This window comes from Hesperophylax consimilis, chromosome 23 (assembly GCF_061612785.1).
Source record: "Hesperophylax consimilis isolate HC1 chromosome 23, BYU_Hcon_1.0, whole genome shotgun sequence".
NCBI classification, from domain to species: domain Eukaryota; kingdom Metazoa; phylum Arthropoda; class Insecta; order Trichoptera; family Limnephilidae; genus Hesperophylax; species Hesperophylax consimilis.
Genome location: NC_142858.1, coordinates 12,711,501 through 12,731,618, shown reverse-complemented (window position 1 = coordinate 12,731,618; position 20,118 = coordinate 12,711,501). Strand labels below are relative to the sequence as shown.

At 33.7% G+C, this 20,118-nt stretch overlaps 1 protein-coding gene across 3 annotated transcripts in view; it reads right to left on the bottom strand.

Annotated features, from left to right (window-relative positions):
* LOC149412338 (UNC93-like protein) overlaps positions 1–20,118 on the bottom strand; it is a 105,072-nt gene that overhangs the window by 49,809 nt on the left and 35,145 nt on the right. For 2 of the 3 annotated variants that reach the window (XM_089646082.1, XM_089646081.1), the window contains one exon: positions 697–1,362. In XM_089646082.1, the coding sequence (XP_089502208.1) occupies positions 697–1,354 (658 nt within the window). In that variant the 5' untranslated portion in view covers positions 1,355–1,362. The remainder of the gene's footprint in view (positions 1–696; positions 1,363–20,118) is intronic. The other variant, XM_089646083.1, reaches the window with a different exon arrangement.

Below are 20,118 nucleotides of genomic sequence, written 5' to 3'. Positions count from 1 at the left end.
GGGACCAAAGAATGTTACGACTCTGTCTCTCAGCCTTCCACTTCAGCTGCTGTTAATGAAGAAGAAGAATATGAAGATATTTATATTTTATTTCTAAGTTAAATTTATGTTAGCTTTTTTTTAGCATTTTTCTGGCATAACACTCTATTTCTCAATAAATACTAAGTTAAATTTATGTTGGCTTTTTTTTTGGCATATTTTAAAGGAATTTAGCATATTTCTGGCATATTTTTCCCATCCCTTTAGCATATTTTGAAGTAGTTGAGTTGGCAACACTGTCAACAACTCCCCCATTTTTCTAAAATAACAATTTCCTTACTAGGATATTTTTTTAGTTCCATCTATTTTTTAATAATTTAAGTGCTTTACTACCCAGATTGTACTTTCTGTGGTCTAGAAGTGGGATCCTTAGATCTTATGATTGTTTGGTTGTCCCTCTGTAAACAAATGTTCCCTCTTCTATCAAGCCTTATTTAAAATTACCTTCCCTCCGTTCAACATTTCATCTCTTCTAAGTCTGAACTAGACTCCAATCTTTCATGCAATTATGAAATTTGCTCATTTAAATAAAATTAATTTGTACATTCACCATCCCTCCCTCCCTGATTTGAAATTTTGGCCCAGTGAAAGATAAAAGCCAGAAAAAAGTTGTTATCTGGAAACTGAAAGGAGGTATATAATAAAGAAGTAACTCACCAAGACTGGAGATGAGATTTCCCCAAAGCTCAGCTGTTTGCCAGGCAAGGAAGAAGAATCCGAAGAATCGGACTATGATGGCATCAACGGGCTGGTCGGTGAGTTTGGCATACACACTGCCAACTTGGGTCAGGTAGGTGGCTTTGGAAGCCCACATAGGCGCGGCTCCAATGCCGAGGATCACTCCAGCAGGCACGAGGGTATAGAAGCGGGGGTAGAACTGCGCCGCGATGTACGGCGCGTAGCACAACATGCTGAGGCAGAGGGTCCACTTGACAGTTAGCCATTTAATCAGGAAGGTGGGTACAAAAATGCACGAAACAACGAGCGCGGCGTAGATGGAACTCAGGGACACTGTTCCCAGTCCGTCCGCGGCGTTGATGGACGACTGCAGGTTGGCAGTGCCCTGGAACGCCGTGAACTGCACCATGAAGGCGCAGGACACGGCGGCAATGTTCTTTAGGATGCGCCACTTTTCGTTACGCGATAGGGTCAGCTTGCCCGTTGGGAAGGCCTCCTCTTCGATGGGTAGCGGGGGCGGCTTGATAGGGTCGCCCGTGCCCTGATCGTCCCCTTGGAAGCCTTCATTGGCGTAGCACGACACCGTCTGGACATCTTTCTCTTTTCCGGTGCGCGATTCGTCTGCAACCGCCGACATGCTGCTGCCTGCAAATAAGCAATCATTAATTAGAGGCAAGTGCTTATACCTTATAAAAGCTTTCAAAAAATTTATCTGGTAATGTGATGGAAGTATTTATTTTCACTATAATATTAAGATTTCTCAAGAAAAAAACTAAAAATTCTATTATGACCCAAAAAATATCAGTTTCATTAGTTTGTTTGAGTTCGTGGATAATACCTATTCTAAATAGAAAATAAATTGAAAGAGATCACATAAACTTATGCAAATATGAACTAAAAAAAAACTATTTTTCACTTAAGACTACTAAAATCTAGTAAATCAATTAAAGGCAAAGTGTAATTTAATTGAAGATGCCTTCTTAAAGTAATATTGTCTAAGTGTCGACTTTAACTACGGTAGGTTCAGGTCGTAGATGCGGCACGATAAGGAGCTACAGTTTTCAGCGGTGGACTGAAAATGCGTACAACACCACAATAGCCCGCGTCACGCTGGTTTATTTGCATTGCGCTGCCTTACAATGCTCCGCTAAGGGAAACTGACCATTAGCAGCATCCGGGGCCGCAGATCTAGCTGGCGATTGGCGGCGTTATTAGACGCGGAGGATTTTCCAAATAATAACACCACGTCATCGGCAGGAGACGAAGTTTTTCATAATTTCATTTTTAAACGTTGTGATAATGAAAAAAACGACACACAATAATGTTGCGTGTTTTATTCTTTTTTTGACAATCCTACAAACGAGTAGGTCTGTAATAATCCGGATAATAAGCCTTATCGAAAAGATTAAAAAGATAGACGTAGAGTTAAAGTTGTTTTTTTACAAAATAATATCGCATGCTTTGTTTGCATTACAAATTAATAGAAATAGAAATAAAATTAAATTACATACATTTTCAATAAATGATTTATATTCAAATCAACATTGCTTTGAATACATTAAACTTTTCACGTTATTTTAATAGTTAGTCAGGTTTCGTCCTTGTCCCTGAGTTAAGTATTTCCTATGGATATCCAAAATGTTCCAAAATACCGTTTAAAACATTGAATAATTATTATTTTTTAATCATAAACTAATGTTTAAAAGACAAGGTTTTTATGCATAGCACAAAGGAAAACAAATTATTATAATAATAAATTACTCGCCTGAAATATCTATACAAATTGAAAATATCTACCGAGTAAAAATAAATGCTGCCGACGGGAATTGAACCCGCACCTTCTGATGTCCGGTCACGTGCTCTGGACCACTGATCTTCGTCGGCTTATTCCCGACCCGCCAAATAATTCAATATGTACAAGTACTTCAATCGACAATTACTAATTATTATATTTTTTCACCTGTAAATAATTGTAATAATTTGTTATCCTTTGTTCTATACATAAAACCTTGTCTTATAAACGTTAGTTTATCATTAAAAAATAATAAAATTTGACATGTAAAAATATTTCACCAACAAATGTAGATATAATATATTGAACGCCATCTAGTGGGAAATTCAGCACTAACAAAGCATTTCCTACAAAAATAAATAAGTTAATAATTATTTTATTTGTATAATCAAATATACCTACATGTCCTCCATGCAGTAAATGGTCATTAATGTCCGATTGAGAATACACGTTGACATCCGATTCAAGATGAAGATGGTTAAGTGATTAGGATAGCGTGTTAACATGTAAAAAACAACAAAAATAATTACTTCGACAAATACTAACTAATTACATCAACAACTTGCGTACATAGAACCTCGTCCCTACACCATTTGGGTAGTCTCTGGTTCCACCGGGCGCCAAATACAAGATAGTCAATATTGATGGTGAGTAAATGTGTAAAATACAGTAAAAACGAGCACCCGCACTTAACGAAAATGTTATTTTTTATTGGACTAGGAAATGATTAAAAATGTTTGATCTAAGTCCCAGCGTCTAGTAATTAGTCAATTCGACTTCAAAGTCAAATAAGTCATTGAATCTATTTATTCTTGCGTGGCATTCGTCAGGAAGGCAATCAGAAATTATTGTATAACTTCCGCTAACAACGTTAAAAAACATGTGCAATATTTTTTTTAATTTCGATTCTTTCAATGATTCTATGAATGATTCTGTTATGAGAATACAGTAAGCATAAAAAATAAAGTTAAATTAAAAAAAAAAATTTAATGTGTTGAAAAACGGGCAGAATTCTATAAAAATTCCAAAAATACAAATAATGTTTTGATGATATCGGAGAGGTAAATAAAGATGAAGTCACTGTTTACCACAAGATGTGATGTGGTAAAAATTCAATATGTAGCATTAATGGCACTCAACCCTACTAAATATCAACCTTTCATCAGGAAATGTCTTTCTTAATAAAAATGAAGTATAACAATGCTATGGTAATTAAATGACGTCATAAAGGATTATTGTCGTGTAATAAAAACCCACATACCCTTAAATAAATTATTCTTTAACTATAAGCGTTATGTTTCGAACCAAACGCATAAATTATATTTATAATATTGTGAAAAGAAATAAACGTTCCCGGAATGTTACGAAACCTATTCGATTCGGTTGGATACGGAGATATCTACTGCGTTGTTTTCACAACTTAATAACAACGTATCTAAATAACGTAACTCAACTGTCAGCAGTTATACCCTTTTAAATACACCTATATAATTTTAGATTTTGTTTTCGTGAATGAATGCAAATCTTGGATGTGGAAATTAACCCACATTCTGACATCTAATCGAGCTGAAAATCGCAGATAGACTCGTTGTCGATGACAATGCTAATGGTGGCAATCACGCGTACGCACGTGAATATATAGGTATGCATTTCTCTGAAATTGGATGACATTACAGATAACATAGCCAGTCGAGATTTGACTCAGATTCAATCCTGAGTCAAACCAAAAAAATGTATATTTTTAAGTACATCTTTCAATAAAAATGGATGTATTATTGTAAACACAAATCCTACCTCTGTGCGTTCGAAATAAACCACCATTTTACTTCACATTATTAATATACCTCATTGCTTCACGTTAGAACATTTCCAAGCAAGCCTTGTCGCCTTTATTATTTTATTCACCTGCTGCTGACTTCAATGTAATGCTCTGTCGATGTACTTTGTGCTTTGCAATTGGAGCAGTCTGCTCCGGGCGCCGTTTTGCCAATACGTCAAGTAGCCAAGAAGCCTAGGCGCTGATAATACTTAACAATGGAGGCGGGTATGGGTACCGCAGCCCCGGGAACTATTTATTGGATAACCAACACCTCTGCCATTCCAGCAAGATTCCCTCGACTCATTGCACTGTAGAGCAGTGGGAGGAATAGATTCATACATCAGTCACTTCTGGACACGCTGATCCCCAATTTCTTACCCACCAGCCACACATTTTTCTTTCCAAAACTTACTCCGCTTCCTTTTCTTTAAAAGATTCTCCACACAGAATCCCCAAATAACACTGATCCTGTTCCCAAATAGGTATTTTTTTCTCAGGACGTCTGAATGTGTGGAGAAAAAAAAATAAAGAGCACCAACCCACTACATCTATTTGGGAATCTGGACACTAACAATGAAAAGCGTACCATCCCATCTGGAACCAATGTCAAACCAGAATCTATCCCACAGAATAACTTTGTACATAATATGTTCACTGTGCATCACCTTCCTTCCGCGTTCAAGGTGGCGCATAGCATAGTTTATATTTAATAGGAAGCATACGTCATACCCTACTCAATCCTGAAATTCACCATTCAAGGCAACTTGGTCGTTGGATGAAGATTTTTCAGAGGCAACCGGTTCCACGTACCAAACAACTTTTGATGAATTGCTTGAATTCAGCAACACGTAACATGAAATGGGTATGCTATAAGCACTTGTTATGGTGTTTATGCTGACCGTTCTGACGTCAGTACACACAGTTTTATAAATAATTAAGTATTTTTCATGTGCAAATTCAGATTAGACGGCCTTTATGCCTAGCGAGAATCACCGGTGACGTTGTGATACGGAGGTCAGAGGTTCGATTCCAGTGAAACCAAAACATGTTTTTTTGTGCAACAAATCAAGTGTTACTACCATTTTTTTGTTTGTGAGTTATTTATGTTTTTGTTGTGCTATGCTTAAACCTTGCACCAACTGCTGTACGAGTGCTACATTATTTAAAATGTATTTAGAGCTACGATTTATTATTTCACGCAGAATTTCATTTAAGCAAATTTTATTTAGGTGTTGCTCACCGTTTTCGTGTTTTTATTCATTTTTTTTTATTTTTTTTAGGGAAATCTGCGTTCTGTTTTCGATAACAGTATATTTTTGTGTGTGTGTGCCGTGTGAGTACTTTCAAATCAATTCTGTTTAATAATTCTGGATAGTCAGTAATTGTAAGTCAGAAAATTGTCTACGTAGATTCAATGAATCAATTTTGAAAAATACGGTTGCATCCAGATAATTAATAATCAATTTTATTGAAAAGAGGCCTTAATATTTTATGTGTGTAATATACTTGAACCTGTAATGAATGGAGGGTTAAATAACGATTGCATAACACCGTTAAATTATTGTAACTATTAGATAGATTCTAACACTTATCATTTCATACATTTTTTATACAACTCAGATTGCGTATAACCATTAGAGAGTTACTAACCTTTCATTATTCAATATTCAGGATGCAGTGTTAACCATTCATATCACCTAGATATAAAATAACTTGACATTATACATTCCTGATCTGCTTATAACTATTAGTTAAACACTAAGATATTACTTCTACATATATACATTGTAGATCACATAGGTAAATACAGCTACACAACTATCAGTTTGTTGCTCACCTATCATTATCACTACCCTAGTTTACAGATTCAAGCATAGGTATATTAGTTGACTGTATAAATTACATTAGCAATAATTTTTAGTAAATACATATTTTATGGAAATACCAGTTAAGAGCAATAAGGATCTTAAACTTAATAAATAAAGTGATACGGTGTATTTAATATCATGTCCTTAAACCAAATCCTTGAACCGAACGACGTAGATGTTAGGTAAGAGGTGAGTCCTCAGTGGCGTGCATACACTTTTTAATCAGGGAAGGCGCTGGAGGTTATCCACCGCATAACCACCCTGGTGTAACAGATGGTTACTCCTTCAGGGTTCTCACAAGGACACTTTCCAAAAGGAAGAACAATCCAAAGGGCTCTTTTTCCTTTCCGCACTAAATCAATGCGGAGGGTGCCAGAAGGAATTGTGCTGCCGCTAACTCTATTTATGTTGCACATCATCGATCTCGTTGAATGTGCACCAATTTACTGCTACGCTGAGGACAACACCGTTCAAGAGGGTTATATTTTTGACAAGCTCCCGTTTAATTACGATGTCCGTACAGCTCGGGAAGTTTTTAAACAAAAAGATGACCACCGCATCGAGAAGGTTCGTGCCTGGGGTAAGGCCAACCTGATCAGTTTCAACGTCTCAAAAACTCAAGCGTTTATGATTTCGGCAAATAGGGAAATGAATAACTGTCTGGTGCGATTTCATGGAGGCAACCTTCCCGATAAAGACAGAAATGCACTTCCCGAGAAATGCACTCACACCTCCGGTGCACGTGCGTGAAACTTGACGTACACGAGTGGAACACTCGTTCATAGTTGATGTTAACGGGCCGCTTCTTGGACTTGGAGTAAGATGTCTCATATTTGGAACGAGTTACCGCAATCTTTTTTTCCTCCTTCATATAATCCGGGCTTCTTAAAGACCCGCGTGAAGTGATTTTTCACGAAAACGGCATTATATAAATCAACCGAATATTATTAAAACATCGCTTCCTACAGTTGTTACCTTAACCCGCCTCTCAACGGTGAGGCGATATAGCTCACCTAGCTTTACACTGTTCAGACAGGGGCGCTCTTGTGAGGTCTCACATAAAAACAGTTGTAGGAAAAACAGCTAATGAAAATTGATATTAGTTTACCATCTTACTAACCATAGACGTAGCAAGTTTTCGTTAAGAATGGCTAATCTGCAGGCTTTAGCCGTCTTGTTTAGCCCATTCGTTTTGTCATATTACAAGCCAATTACTGGTAATCCATAAATTCTAAGAAAGAAAGCCAACATAACTTGTTTTATTTCATTATAAAATTGTACTCATTATTAGAGGTACCAACGGATAGAACATACATTTGTGATTTGTACATTTGTACTTTTTCGGCACAAACGAGAATTTTCTTGAATGCGTATGCGTTTTATTAGGGAGGTCATAGATGATTGTCGCTGCGATTAGTAGATGAATTAAAATTGTAGCTGAATCGATTGGCGTATTTTTGAAGAGTAGAATAATTTTAATTTTTTTTATGTGATAAAGGTATGTAGTGCTTATGTGCCTGTAAGGAATGCACGCCTCTGGTGTTGTATGAGTTAAGTGGAAGTTACCTCAGGTAGGTCCAATTGGATTTGCGCAAATACCTTTGGCTGTGTCTGGATCAGAGACTTGGCGCCAGATATCTGCTAAGGATAATGTTTCTGTCTGGATAAATCCAGTAAGAGTCAGAACGGACCAAGACGTAATATTATTCAGTTAATGTTCAGTTCAATTTATTACAGCTGTTTTAACTCGGCAAGTTTAAATATAGCTTGCAATTTGTTTGGTCAGCTTATAAAATTTATGTAATATATTTACATTTTATTTTTATTTAAGTGTAATTAAAATTAAAAACCACATTTCAGACTCATGCGATAAAATTCAAAGTGCTTCACAAGTTCACACATGTTCTGAAGGAAAATACTTTTAGTCATCATCGATAGTGTAACCCTGGGTTTAATACAGATTTTTTGAGATTATTATATATTATTATTTTTTTTAAATATGAACTCTTTGTCGTACGGACGATCCAAATAGTTTTGAAATTGGGCCTCAATCGCTTGGTCGATGGCCTCAACAAATAAATTAATTAACATCAACATTTTTCTAAGGTTTTGAAAGTACCTAATCTCCTTCTAAAATTTTACGATATGAGCGTAAAAAATAGTGCATATTTATAATATTTGTGTACATAACAGTGTCCATTGTGCGATCATGTACCATGTGCAAAGTACTTACAAGTTAAAATTATTTTCCCACACGCGAACATCAATAGAATTCATTTAGATATTAATCATTTTTAAGAATTACAAAATGAGAGATAAAACCATGACACTAAAAAATAATCTGCAGCCATTATTAAAATTCTCCAAGCAAAAGTATGAAAACGCTTCGAGAATTCTTGGAAGGACGGTGCAGAGGGTATTATAATTAACCTATACAAGCAGTGCTTTCGAAGGGAATAAAGGCGGAGAGCTAAAAATAACTTCGTCAAAGTATTCTTTGGATATGCATAATATTTGCAAGAAATGTATTTGTAACGGCATGCAGAAATGGTTTGTTTTATTTATTTCTTTAATCCATACATGTTACATAAGCTTATCAAGTTGTGTTGTAATAGTTATGAAACAAACATTCAATAAAAAAATCTTTTCATTATTTGTTTTCCAATTTGTTTGTGCCATGTAACATGTCAAATTGGAATGGTATTTCAAAGTTAATATGTAGAATGTTCGATCAATATTCAGTTATTGTTATGCCAGTCGAATCAGTGGGACAATGTTAACGTTTTAAGACAGTGAAATTTATGCTTGCTTGAACCTACCAAATAGAGATATTATTCATTTTAGGAGGTCTTTTATACACCCATTGAATAATTTATTCATCAAATTGTTTTTTTTTTCTTATTTAATAAGCCCTATGTGAGATGTGAAATTCATGCACGACAAGGCTTGCCACAATGCCGAATTCGTCCAAAAATATCTTCAAGATATGCAAAATTCAACGATCCCATGGACTGGAAATAGCCCCGATATGAATCTTGTCGAAAATCAACGGACCATTATGAAGAAAGAATTTAAAAATAAAACTACATGTCATGTTCAAGTATCAAGAGGAACTCATGGTATGCATCACAACCAAGAAATTAAAAAAAAACAGCTGTTAAAATTTGGTGCGGTATTCACATTAGAAAAAGAACATCAAATACCCATCGCAGAATAGGGTATATTCACTATTTATATTTTCATTATAATGAAAGGATATTTGGTTTATTTTTATGTTGACGAATAAACTTTATATAAAGATTTATAATTAGCCGTTTTCGATTTGTCTTCTAAACAACATGACCATTTTTAACCGGCCAACGTTGGCGACGGCGTTCACATGTTGGCGAGTTGGTGCCAACATTGGCTCGATGCATTATGGACTGGGCCCTTAATATTGATTACTCTGACTTGACAGTTCGCAAAGCTCACGCTCTGGCTTAATAAAAAGGTACTTACTATCAAACACGGCTACTACCTTGACAGGATTGACAGGACACGGAACACATAAACAAATTTACAGACCGATTATTATATAGACATAATTGCAAAGTAGTCGAGTCAAAACAGGACTTCTCTACGCTCAGTCAATTACAAAATATTCGACTCCGGAACACTTTTGTGGTATTACGCCGAGATATTTGGTTTCACTAATGACCAAAGATTTTTATTTTGCTTAATAACAATAACTTCAATGGCTTTTGGCCTAGAATAAAATATAACGTTCATACCCAAAATTGTGTGATGTGTGAGGTAATTCCCACAGGTACCGACTACCACGTATGCACCTAGATCACATTAACTATACAACGATATCAAATTTGCAAAGGGTCTTGCAGAATTAAAAAGTTTTTTAATAATGAAATATAATTATCATTTAATAATCTAGTCGCTTTCAATATTGAAATTCTTGGTGTTACTTTAAGGATAGTTTTCTGTTATTATAACATTATTAACCAGTTGTTTCACAACACTGAAACAACGACAGAACTCAAATACAATCTTCAAAGAATTTTAAAATCAACATTCAAATTTTGATGAATTGTTCAAATTATGTGAAACAATCCGTCCTTAGTGACAGTGGTCTGACAGGCTTAGGCACGTTGGTTCTATCTAAGCCAGAGTTAAGTTCGCCTCTCAGAAGCAGAGCATACAATACGGGAACTGCAAATGTCGCAATCGTAGACATCTGCTAACCTTGGATTTTAATTTGGCAGCCATCTGATCTGGAGCCCCATAGTATCTGAAAAAAACCCTGTTGACCATGTGCAGAAACCGGCAGCCCGTTCAATTGATTCTATTATCTCGACAAACCGATTGCAATCTTTAGAGCAAGTCAGGTGATAATTTTGTCTTTGTTCTATCGGTATTTCAATGGAAGATGCTCCGAGGAACGGGCGTCATTGATCCCTTTGGCATCTGTGCCAACAAACACGACAAACGCGCGCCCAATGTGTGTAAACAGTTGAAATTTTCCACGACTCGTTCATGAGTTCAACAGCTCTACTGTAGAATTGTTTGCCGGCCTCCAAGTTTCTTCCCTCCCACTAATAGGTTCAGATAAATAAACTTTATTGTGATTTGTAATAATAGAGCTGGTAATATTCGGAAAATAGTAAGAAGAAGATATGTAAAAATAAAATCCGAAACCCGATTATGATTATTATCAATACATATAGGAGATATATTTTTTTATTACAACATACGCATACCAGTGGCGGTCCGTGACTTTTCAGTGACCTAGAGTGAAAAAATTGTAAAATACGTCATCATTTATGTTGCAGTAGAAAATTAAAAAAAAAAAAAGTACAATTTTTTTTTTGTTTTGTTGTGCCTCATTATAACAATATAAAAAATGTCGTACTTTTCAATATTACCACTCTAGCTCATGACAACTCTAGAACCGCCTCTGATAGGTACATATATATATAATATACTTAATCAAAAGTAATGTAAAATTCATTTAAAAAATTAAAACTTAATCACTGTTAAAGTTATCTCATAATCGTTTATTTAGAGGTTTGAAAGTTTTATAGGTATTTGGTTTTGATTTTAAACGAGGGGTTTAATGGTATGTTTGTCTTAATTCGGAGTACATAATTAATTATGAAAAAAATCACTTCTGAGTAGAACATTTTGCAGTTGCTTCAAACAAGAACATAAATAAGTGACACTGACAACCAGTACGAAAAAATTACACTTGGTCCGCACTGACAAGATAGTATTTATCAGTATGTTTAGCGGCTATGCTTAGCTTTAACTCTAAATCCGATTGAGGGATAATCAAAATAGACAAACATAAAATAAGGCCAAGGATAATAAACTGGTTATCAATATAATAAAAACGTAAAATTTGGCAACTTGCATAAAATTCTGACAAGTTTTTAATAGTTTTGAAAGTGTAAGTACATATTATAAGTAGGAACAAGAAACGAACCGTGAAACTGATAACCTGTTATTTATTAGAGATAATTTAATTATCACAATATTTTAATATTGTGTTGCATGGATATATTTGGTATGAACTTTTATTGAAGAAAACTTAGTTGGAAAAGTTTTTCAAGATATATGTGCTGATTTCGGTGATGGTTAGACCTCCGTAGTAAGAGTTCAAAAATAAGAAAAATAGTTTTGAAAAGGAGATATAGAGCAAAAGTCTCTCGACAAATGCATAAGTTGCATTAGATACACTGTGAATTGCTGCGATTTTATTCTATCGAGAGAATTTCATATAATTTCTGATTCTGCTCTACGAATGTATTGACTAATTATCTTTAAAATAAAGTTAGGAACTTGAAAACTTAAGGCGTTCAAGAAAAATGTGTCGTAAATCGGTAGAAATTAGGAATTCGGGGGTTTAAGTGAAAAATAACAGGTAATTGAATTAAAGTCGTAAAATTAAATTCAAAATTTCTGAATGTTACATTATGTTGTAAATAAAATGATCTTAAAATTGCGAAAACTGAATTCACGTTTTTTTTAATAATTTAATGAGAAAAACCTCAAATTGTAATATTTTGAATTATTGAAAACAATATTAGCGATTCTTAAACGAATATTTGAAACACAAAAATCATAAAAATATACGGTCGCATCTAGGACGTGAACCCAGGACCGTTGCCTTGAGCTAATGGGACCCCACTCCTTTGGTCATATTAAACTGTAAAAAAGAAACACCTTCCTCTATTATCATTACTCAAAGCTGCTAAAGAAACTGATGTTCCGGGCCTTAGTGAAGGAGTATAACATTGGTATCCGATTGGAAGGTTAAACCTAAAAAGATTTTGGAAAATGTTAAACTCTCAAAATTTGCTAAAATCGAGTTTTTTGTTAAAGATTCCATTATTCCGAAAATTCGTTAAACCGTACAAACTCAGTTTTTAATTTAATTTAATTTTAATTTTTAATCGGATTGTAGAGACTGTACTGTATTACATGTAAACAATTGCAAAAGTTTAAAGATATTGCGGCTCAATTCAATTTATAATCTTTGATTATTTTTTGATGTTACGAAAATAGCCGGAGAAATTTGCGGCACGTTCCAGAGTGGAAGAAGTAAGACCGTGTATCTACGGGTGTAAGACCGCCTTCCAGAATTGAAACTTTGCTTGGAATCGCTTCGGCCATGTTTGGTTTGACCAGATTTGAGTAGCCAGGTACTTACCAACTTCCTCCACCTCCACTATCCTCAGCCTCATAATTAGGAATGCTGCAGACTCACTCGCATCAAATAGTTAAGAGATTAAAATAAAATATAAAAATGGAACATGAAACCATCGTATTCTGTTTCTTTACGTCGAAGTCAAGCTAGTTATGTAGTAATAATATGTTGTCAACTGTGAATTCAGAGATTGTTGGCCATCACGACCACCTACATACATATTCTATTTATTATAATTGGCAGATCTGGTAACATAAAACGTTTTTTCCTTATGCAAGTTTGTTTAGTGTTTGGTGTAGAAGTATAATGTAATTTTATATTTGAATTGAATGCTTAGGTATGTATAAATGTGTTGTAGGTACCTACATACTCACTTAAACACAATGGAATATGTAGCGTGTTAGATAAAATAGTATTTATTTTTTAAGTTGGTGGTGATAGTCACCGAGTTTAATGTATCTGTAATGAGAGTTAATTTATAATATTTAATGTGTCATGTTGCACCATACATTATTTACATATTATAACAACGTCAATGGTCACGACGTTAGCGCAATTTCGACATTTTATTGATTTTATTACAGAAACCAAAAAAATTAATAATAATTGCGAAAAAAACAGTAATGGCAAAATCATGACGTAATAGTATTTATACCGTATCCAACGTTAGGTGAAAGTTTCGAATAATAATGCGAATATAATTTTATTATGAAAAAATAACGAATTTTCCAAACTTGAAAAAGTTTCATAAAACTAAAAACCGTATTTGAATTCAGAATTTGAAATTTAAATGACTATTCTATATAATATTTTGTTTTTACGGCAAAGATTAAAATGGTTATTAAATTATGAAAATATGAGTGTACGCAATTGATATTGTGCAATCTCTGCTTGAAAAAAAGGAACATAATAATAGAAAATACACGATAACCACAGAAAAGGATTCAACTAAATCTAATTTTCTAAAACCGTGAATGTCAAACGGACTTGTAACAACTTTCAGAAAAAACAAACACTTCAAAACCGAAGTAAATTAAATCTATAGCACTATTATCTATCAAATGTGCGTTATTTTGTTAATTGTCAGTTATTAAATACATTAATTATTTTCATGTACGCAAGTTTTTAGCAAACAAAATCACTTAATCAGATCTTCAATTGGATCATCATAAGGCCTAGGTATCAATATTATGTGCAATAAAAACCTGATGACAAGTAATATTTTGTTTTTATGGCAAATATCGTAATATTGGATCATCATACGGCCTAGGCAATATTATGTGGTTTTCCTTCTCAAGACGACGCGACGACACGGGTCCCTGGGGTGCCTGGTGGTGTATTATTGCCTCAACACTTTTATTTCATTGTTAATTGATTTGGGCCTTTTATATATTAGCAATGTATGGTATTTGATAGGAAGCAATAGTAGGGTGTTTGGCGGTTTAGTGGATGACGTTGTTTGCAGTGATTTTGTTTGCTAAAAACTTGCGTACATGTAAATAATTTATGTATTTAATAGTTGAGTATTAACAAAATAACGCACGTTTGGTAGATAGTAGAAGCTATAGATTTAATTTACTTTGTTTTTGAAGTGTGTTTTCTGAAAGTTGTTACAAGTCCCTTTGACATTCACGGTTTTAGAAAATTAGATTTAGTTGAATCCTTTTCTGTGGTTATCGTGTATTTTCTATTATTATTTTCCTTTTTTTCAAGCAGAGATTGCACAATATCAATTGCGTACACTCATATATATTATTAGTTATATATATATTTATATATATATATATTTATAATCTTTTAATCTTTAATTAGGTAAATGAGAATTAATGTGTCTTTGTATGTGTATTTGTATGTTAACTGAGTTTTTATAACTGGATTGTTCTCACGTAAGTGAGATCGTCTGTAAAAACCCAGTATAAATAAATAAATAAATAATATAAATAGCATAAAAAACACCCATAATTCGCTACATAATTTGATTTTCCTAACTGGGTGTAATCTAATATGGGGTATTTACGATTATTATATTTCCTTCTTGCTACGCTAGCTTGTGTTGTGTTGTAGTAAGTAATCTAAGACTAATTATGCAATATTAAAGTTAAAAACTTGTGTATTCAAGGTCCGGTCAGTGGGTTTCGCATCGGGTTCCCAGCCAGGTGTCGTGAGTTCAATTCCTTGGCTGGTAAAGTCCTCCACCACAAAAAACCACCGTTTTCCGCTGCGCATGATGGTATTAGAATATTGTTAAATTCAGTCAGTTTATTCAAATCTAGGGAATGTTAGTATTTCTGATGTTATTCTAATTGTTTTTAGTAAATGAAGTTGATACATTATTTATAAAATGTTATTTCTATTGCTAATACGATGGAAGAGAGTATCATTCACGCTCGGACAATAATTAATATTGACTGAATTAATTACACGAATCCCAACGGCAGCGGTTGTGACGTACCGGTCGAACAAAGCGCGTCAACTTCGTCACAGTTTCTAGCTGAATATATTTCTGGCCGGCATTGGTTTTCCCAAACAACCTGTTTAAGGATATATCTGAAAATAATCCACATATAATCCCAAAAATAACGTTTTGTGTATCAATAAGAATTTGCATAAGCTTGTGGCTGAATGAATTGCTGAATTTGAAATAACTATGTTGATGCGGATTAATGTTACTAGAGCTAGGAGACACTGAAATAGATATACATATTTTATTTTTAGTGCTTTATAATGCAGTTATTACATCGTTTTAATGAGCTTCATTAAATACTGATCTTATCTAAAACTAAGCCTTTATTTTATTACAAATATAATAAATCATTACAATTTCAAGGTTATTCGTTTAGCTTTTATTGTTTAATTGCGAAATTATATTATTTAATTCAAGATGAATAGATACTTCACATGAAAATAAAAGGTTAAAATAGCTTTTTCAAGTAATCAATATTGTTTTCAACAGCGCTAAAGTAATACTTAGCTTATTATAATGGTCTCTACTCACGATTCGATTTGCAGGACAACTTGCTGGATAGCATGCTGAGATTTTGCAAATCGGATTGTATATAGGCAAAACCCCTAGCTGAATTATGATTATTACTTTTATTAAAGATAAACTTATGATTAGAAAACATTGTTTTTATGCAAAGCACAAAGGATAACAATTTATTATAAAAAAACGCACATTCAAATTGAATTTTTTTTCGAGTATAAATGAATTCCGCCGACGGGAATACTAGACACTATGCTATATAAACATATTTTAAACCGCCAAAAAATTCGATAAACATTATCATTATCATTAACATTCGAAGTATGATACAGTTAAAAGTGACCGATGAGGATAGGGTCCCATTAGCGCAGTTGGTAGAGCATTGTCCCGGAAAGACAAGGGTCCTGGGTTCGAGTCCCAGATGTGACCGTTTCCTTTTCTGATTTTTCTGTTTCAGATTTTCGTTTGAAAAAATCACTAATATTGTCTTCAGTATTTAAATTATCATTTTACTCAATAAGTATTGCCTTTTAGATTTTTTCATCTGGAAACTACCAACTTTATATTTGTAGGAAAGGCATTGTTAAATACTAAATCTCCTACTAGGTGGCATCGAGATATAAATATCTTCATTTAATGTTGAAATATTTTGACTTGGAGGTTAACAAATTATTATGAAGAATAATTATTAGCCTAAAACAGCCTTATGCACTTAAAAAATCTAAAAGGATTTTATTTATGTTATTAAATTATTGTTTTTTATATCTTTTCCGATATTATGTCCGAGTTAAATCTTCCCCATAGGAGAAACTAAACCCTTCAACACACTTTTCCTCAAATGTTCATCTAGCCAATCAACATTATGCAAGTGCATTATATAAGCAAAATAAATTCAAAACAATACAAGAATAACACGTCAACTCACCAGAGATCAAATGGGAAAATAATTCACCGACTCCAGATATTTTCATATCAGATGGTTCGGCTCGGTAGAACTTCCAACAGGGCCTATAAATCCTACTGATCCCTCAACATACATATTCAAAAAATCTTAATCGTTATCCTACATGTATTTAAAATGACTGATTTTTGAATTTTTATATAATTTTTTTTTGATAGATCTAATACGCCTAAATTTTTAATAATATTTTTTATTCAAAAATATATTATTATTGCCTTTGCCGGGACGTTGGACTAATATTAATTCGGTTGGCAGTCAATATGCTAAATCAGATGGTGAGTATGGGATTTAACTCATTCTAAAAACCATAATGACCTTCAGATACAAAAACTCGCTAATTACACAATAAGTTCCTTTCTCCCATTCAAGAATAATACATGAAACCAGAGCCAGCGGTCTACTAACATTAATTTAAATATATGTGAACTTTCTTTCGCATAACAAGACGGGGCGTCATAATAGTATGAAATCAAGTGGAGCATTATTTTTACGGGTATTTTTGGTATCAAGTTCTATTCAAATACATGTGATGTAAACTTAATTTCTTTCAATTATTTAGACCTCCTATTTAGAGTCTGGAGTAACAAAACCAATTAGAATTAAACTGGCGCAAACGTTTGACTGTAATCAGACGGAATAGCTTAAAATTGGATACAAGAATAAAACGTATTACAAAATGGGGACCCTTGCTATCAAACGTTATGAAGGATGTATTGTGTAAATAGACTTAGGCAAATCAAACATTTTCAATTTGAAAATATATAAGTCTATTGAACAATAAAAACAAAAAAATGTGCTCAATTTTGTTCCCTGTTTACTTGACGAACTATACCAGAATAACTGTGTACAACTTGAAATCAAACATTTGTAAAAATGTCATCGATCATCTTCTGGTCTCATGACTATTCATTCGATTGATTTGAGTCTTTTTCGATCATTAGAGTTTTCATCAAAAATGAATAACTCGATTTTGTTTACCGCTAATACGAGCAGGATTAACTCGTGTTTTCTTGCTTTAAAAAAGGTTACAAAATAAATGCACATTTAAAATAAAAAAAATGATTATTGGTACCTACTTTGTCGCTGGTTTGACATGATTTTCAATTTTTAAAATTAATTATTCATTGAACTTGAATAATTTTAAGCTTTGCGCATAAATGCAAATTCAACTTATGTACACATGCACCGACAACAGAATCCTATTCCTTGAGAATATCCTTGAGTTAATATTTTTTAACTAGTCCCACTCATTTAATAAAATGCGTAGAAGCAGTCGCGTGCATAGAAGGGATTGGACCTTTTTTTATTTATTTTTTTATTTTACATTTGTGTGAGGGGTGGGCAGGAACTCGGTGGTCAATGTGTATGAATTGTACCTAAACAATACTCTCCCCATCAATCCGGGCACTCCTGCCAAGTCACCAAAAGTAACGAACCACTTAGGTTGACCTATGGCAGGGGTTTTGGTTAACCAATAAATGATTCCCGGGGCTGCGGTACCCATACCCGCCTGCAAAATTGAAGACTGAACCTGTGACCCCTAGACCACTTTTTTATTTTGCTGTACAGTTGTATTTTTATTAAATAAAATTAAACCAATAAAGAACTAATAATTTTATTAGCGTTTATCGCCCATCAATTAATTATATCCGTTGGGAGATACAAACACCTTTTTCCTTATGGAGCCTTTGGAAAATTTGGGACCATCGGTCATATTTTTTACAATAAAATTTTAATTGTTATTTCAAACGCTCATAATGGAAAATACGTAGTAAGATAACATTTGTTACGTTGATCTGTACAGGAATGCTTCGACAATTTGAAGATTCCAGAGCTAAAACAGAGATAAGATTCTACCATGCCTACATTTTTCGGTATAAAATATCTAAGCCAATACACTTGCGAGATAAAAAATGACGTTTAAAATATATGAATATGTAGGTATAAATAGTTTTTCGTGAATTGTCCCTGAAGTAATTCTTTACATATATAATAAATAGAGCTGTATAATTATTCAAGTTGTTATTTCATCGGTACTTCTTAGTACGTATTATTATTATAAATAGAACCGCTTGAGCGCAATCGCCTAATCAGTTTAATCGCAGATAATAATTCTGTGGCTTGCTTCTAAAAGAGGCTATGTCTTACGATATATATTTTTTCTGCGATTCTCCTTGAAAATTGGGATATATTATGAATTCTAAAAGAGTGATTTCAATTTCTACATATTATTTTTTGGGCACAGGTGTCCTCGTGAAATTTTGAAAGCTGACACTGGCCCTTTTACGAGCAAGCCACAGTATTATTCTGATTATGATCAGACGCACCGACTTTAACCAAAACCACCTCTACCCAGGCCGGAACACATCAAATCGGCCTCTTGACTTAAAAATATATTTTTTTAAATAAATTTTAACTAACTAACAGTCACATTGTTTTTGTGGTGGTATTCAAAGAGTACCCCAACAATCAACTCTGTATTGGTACACACTTCTTGTTTCATTCACATTCATACATCGTCTCGTACATACCCTTCTATTATTATTACTCTTGACATTGCCCGACTCAATAGTTAGTAGTTGATTTAATTTACTTTTATTTATTAAAATATTAATTGTTTCCGAAAACAGAAGAGCATAAAATTTCTATTTTAGAAGGATCCCATAGAATTTAAGAGGCCGAATTGAATCGATTTCTCGACCTGGGTAGATCGAGTTTCGTTTTTAACGCATGCGTATTATAGGCTCTCATAAACAGGCCAATTAGCCAAATTCCGGTGTTCGGAAAATCAATTACCCAAATACCGGTTTCGGTTGCCTAATCCAACAGTGCAATCCCAACACCGAGCACACATACTAATGTTTCCGTGTTTTGATTGTATCAGAAGTGTCAACAACTGGTCTGTAAAAATGATTTAATTAGTGAATTTTGTTTATGGTTTAAACGATCGTTTGTCAAAATTAATGTCTCGGGTGTTATATAACAAAACTACATTGTTTTAAATCAAAATATCAAATTGCATGAAGAATTGAAAATTGAGAACATTAATTTTTCTTTAAGTTTTGCATCTTCATTATATAGGGTGTTCGGGGGTAAAGTGCGCTAACTTCGAAGGGGGGGGGGGGTTATTCCCATTTTTCAACAATTCAAATTTTTCACCTAAAAACTATCTTAAAAAGTTGGAATTTCGATAAAAGTTATTTATCTTTTTTACTTCTACCGTCATATAGAATCACCTCCAGAAGCTGACGCACTTTTCCCCCGGACTCCCTGTATGT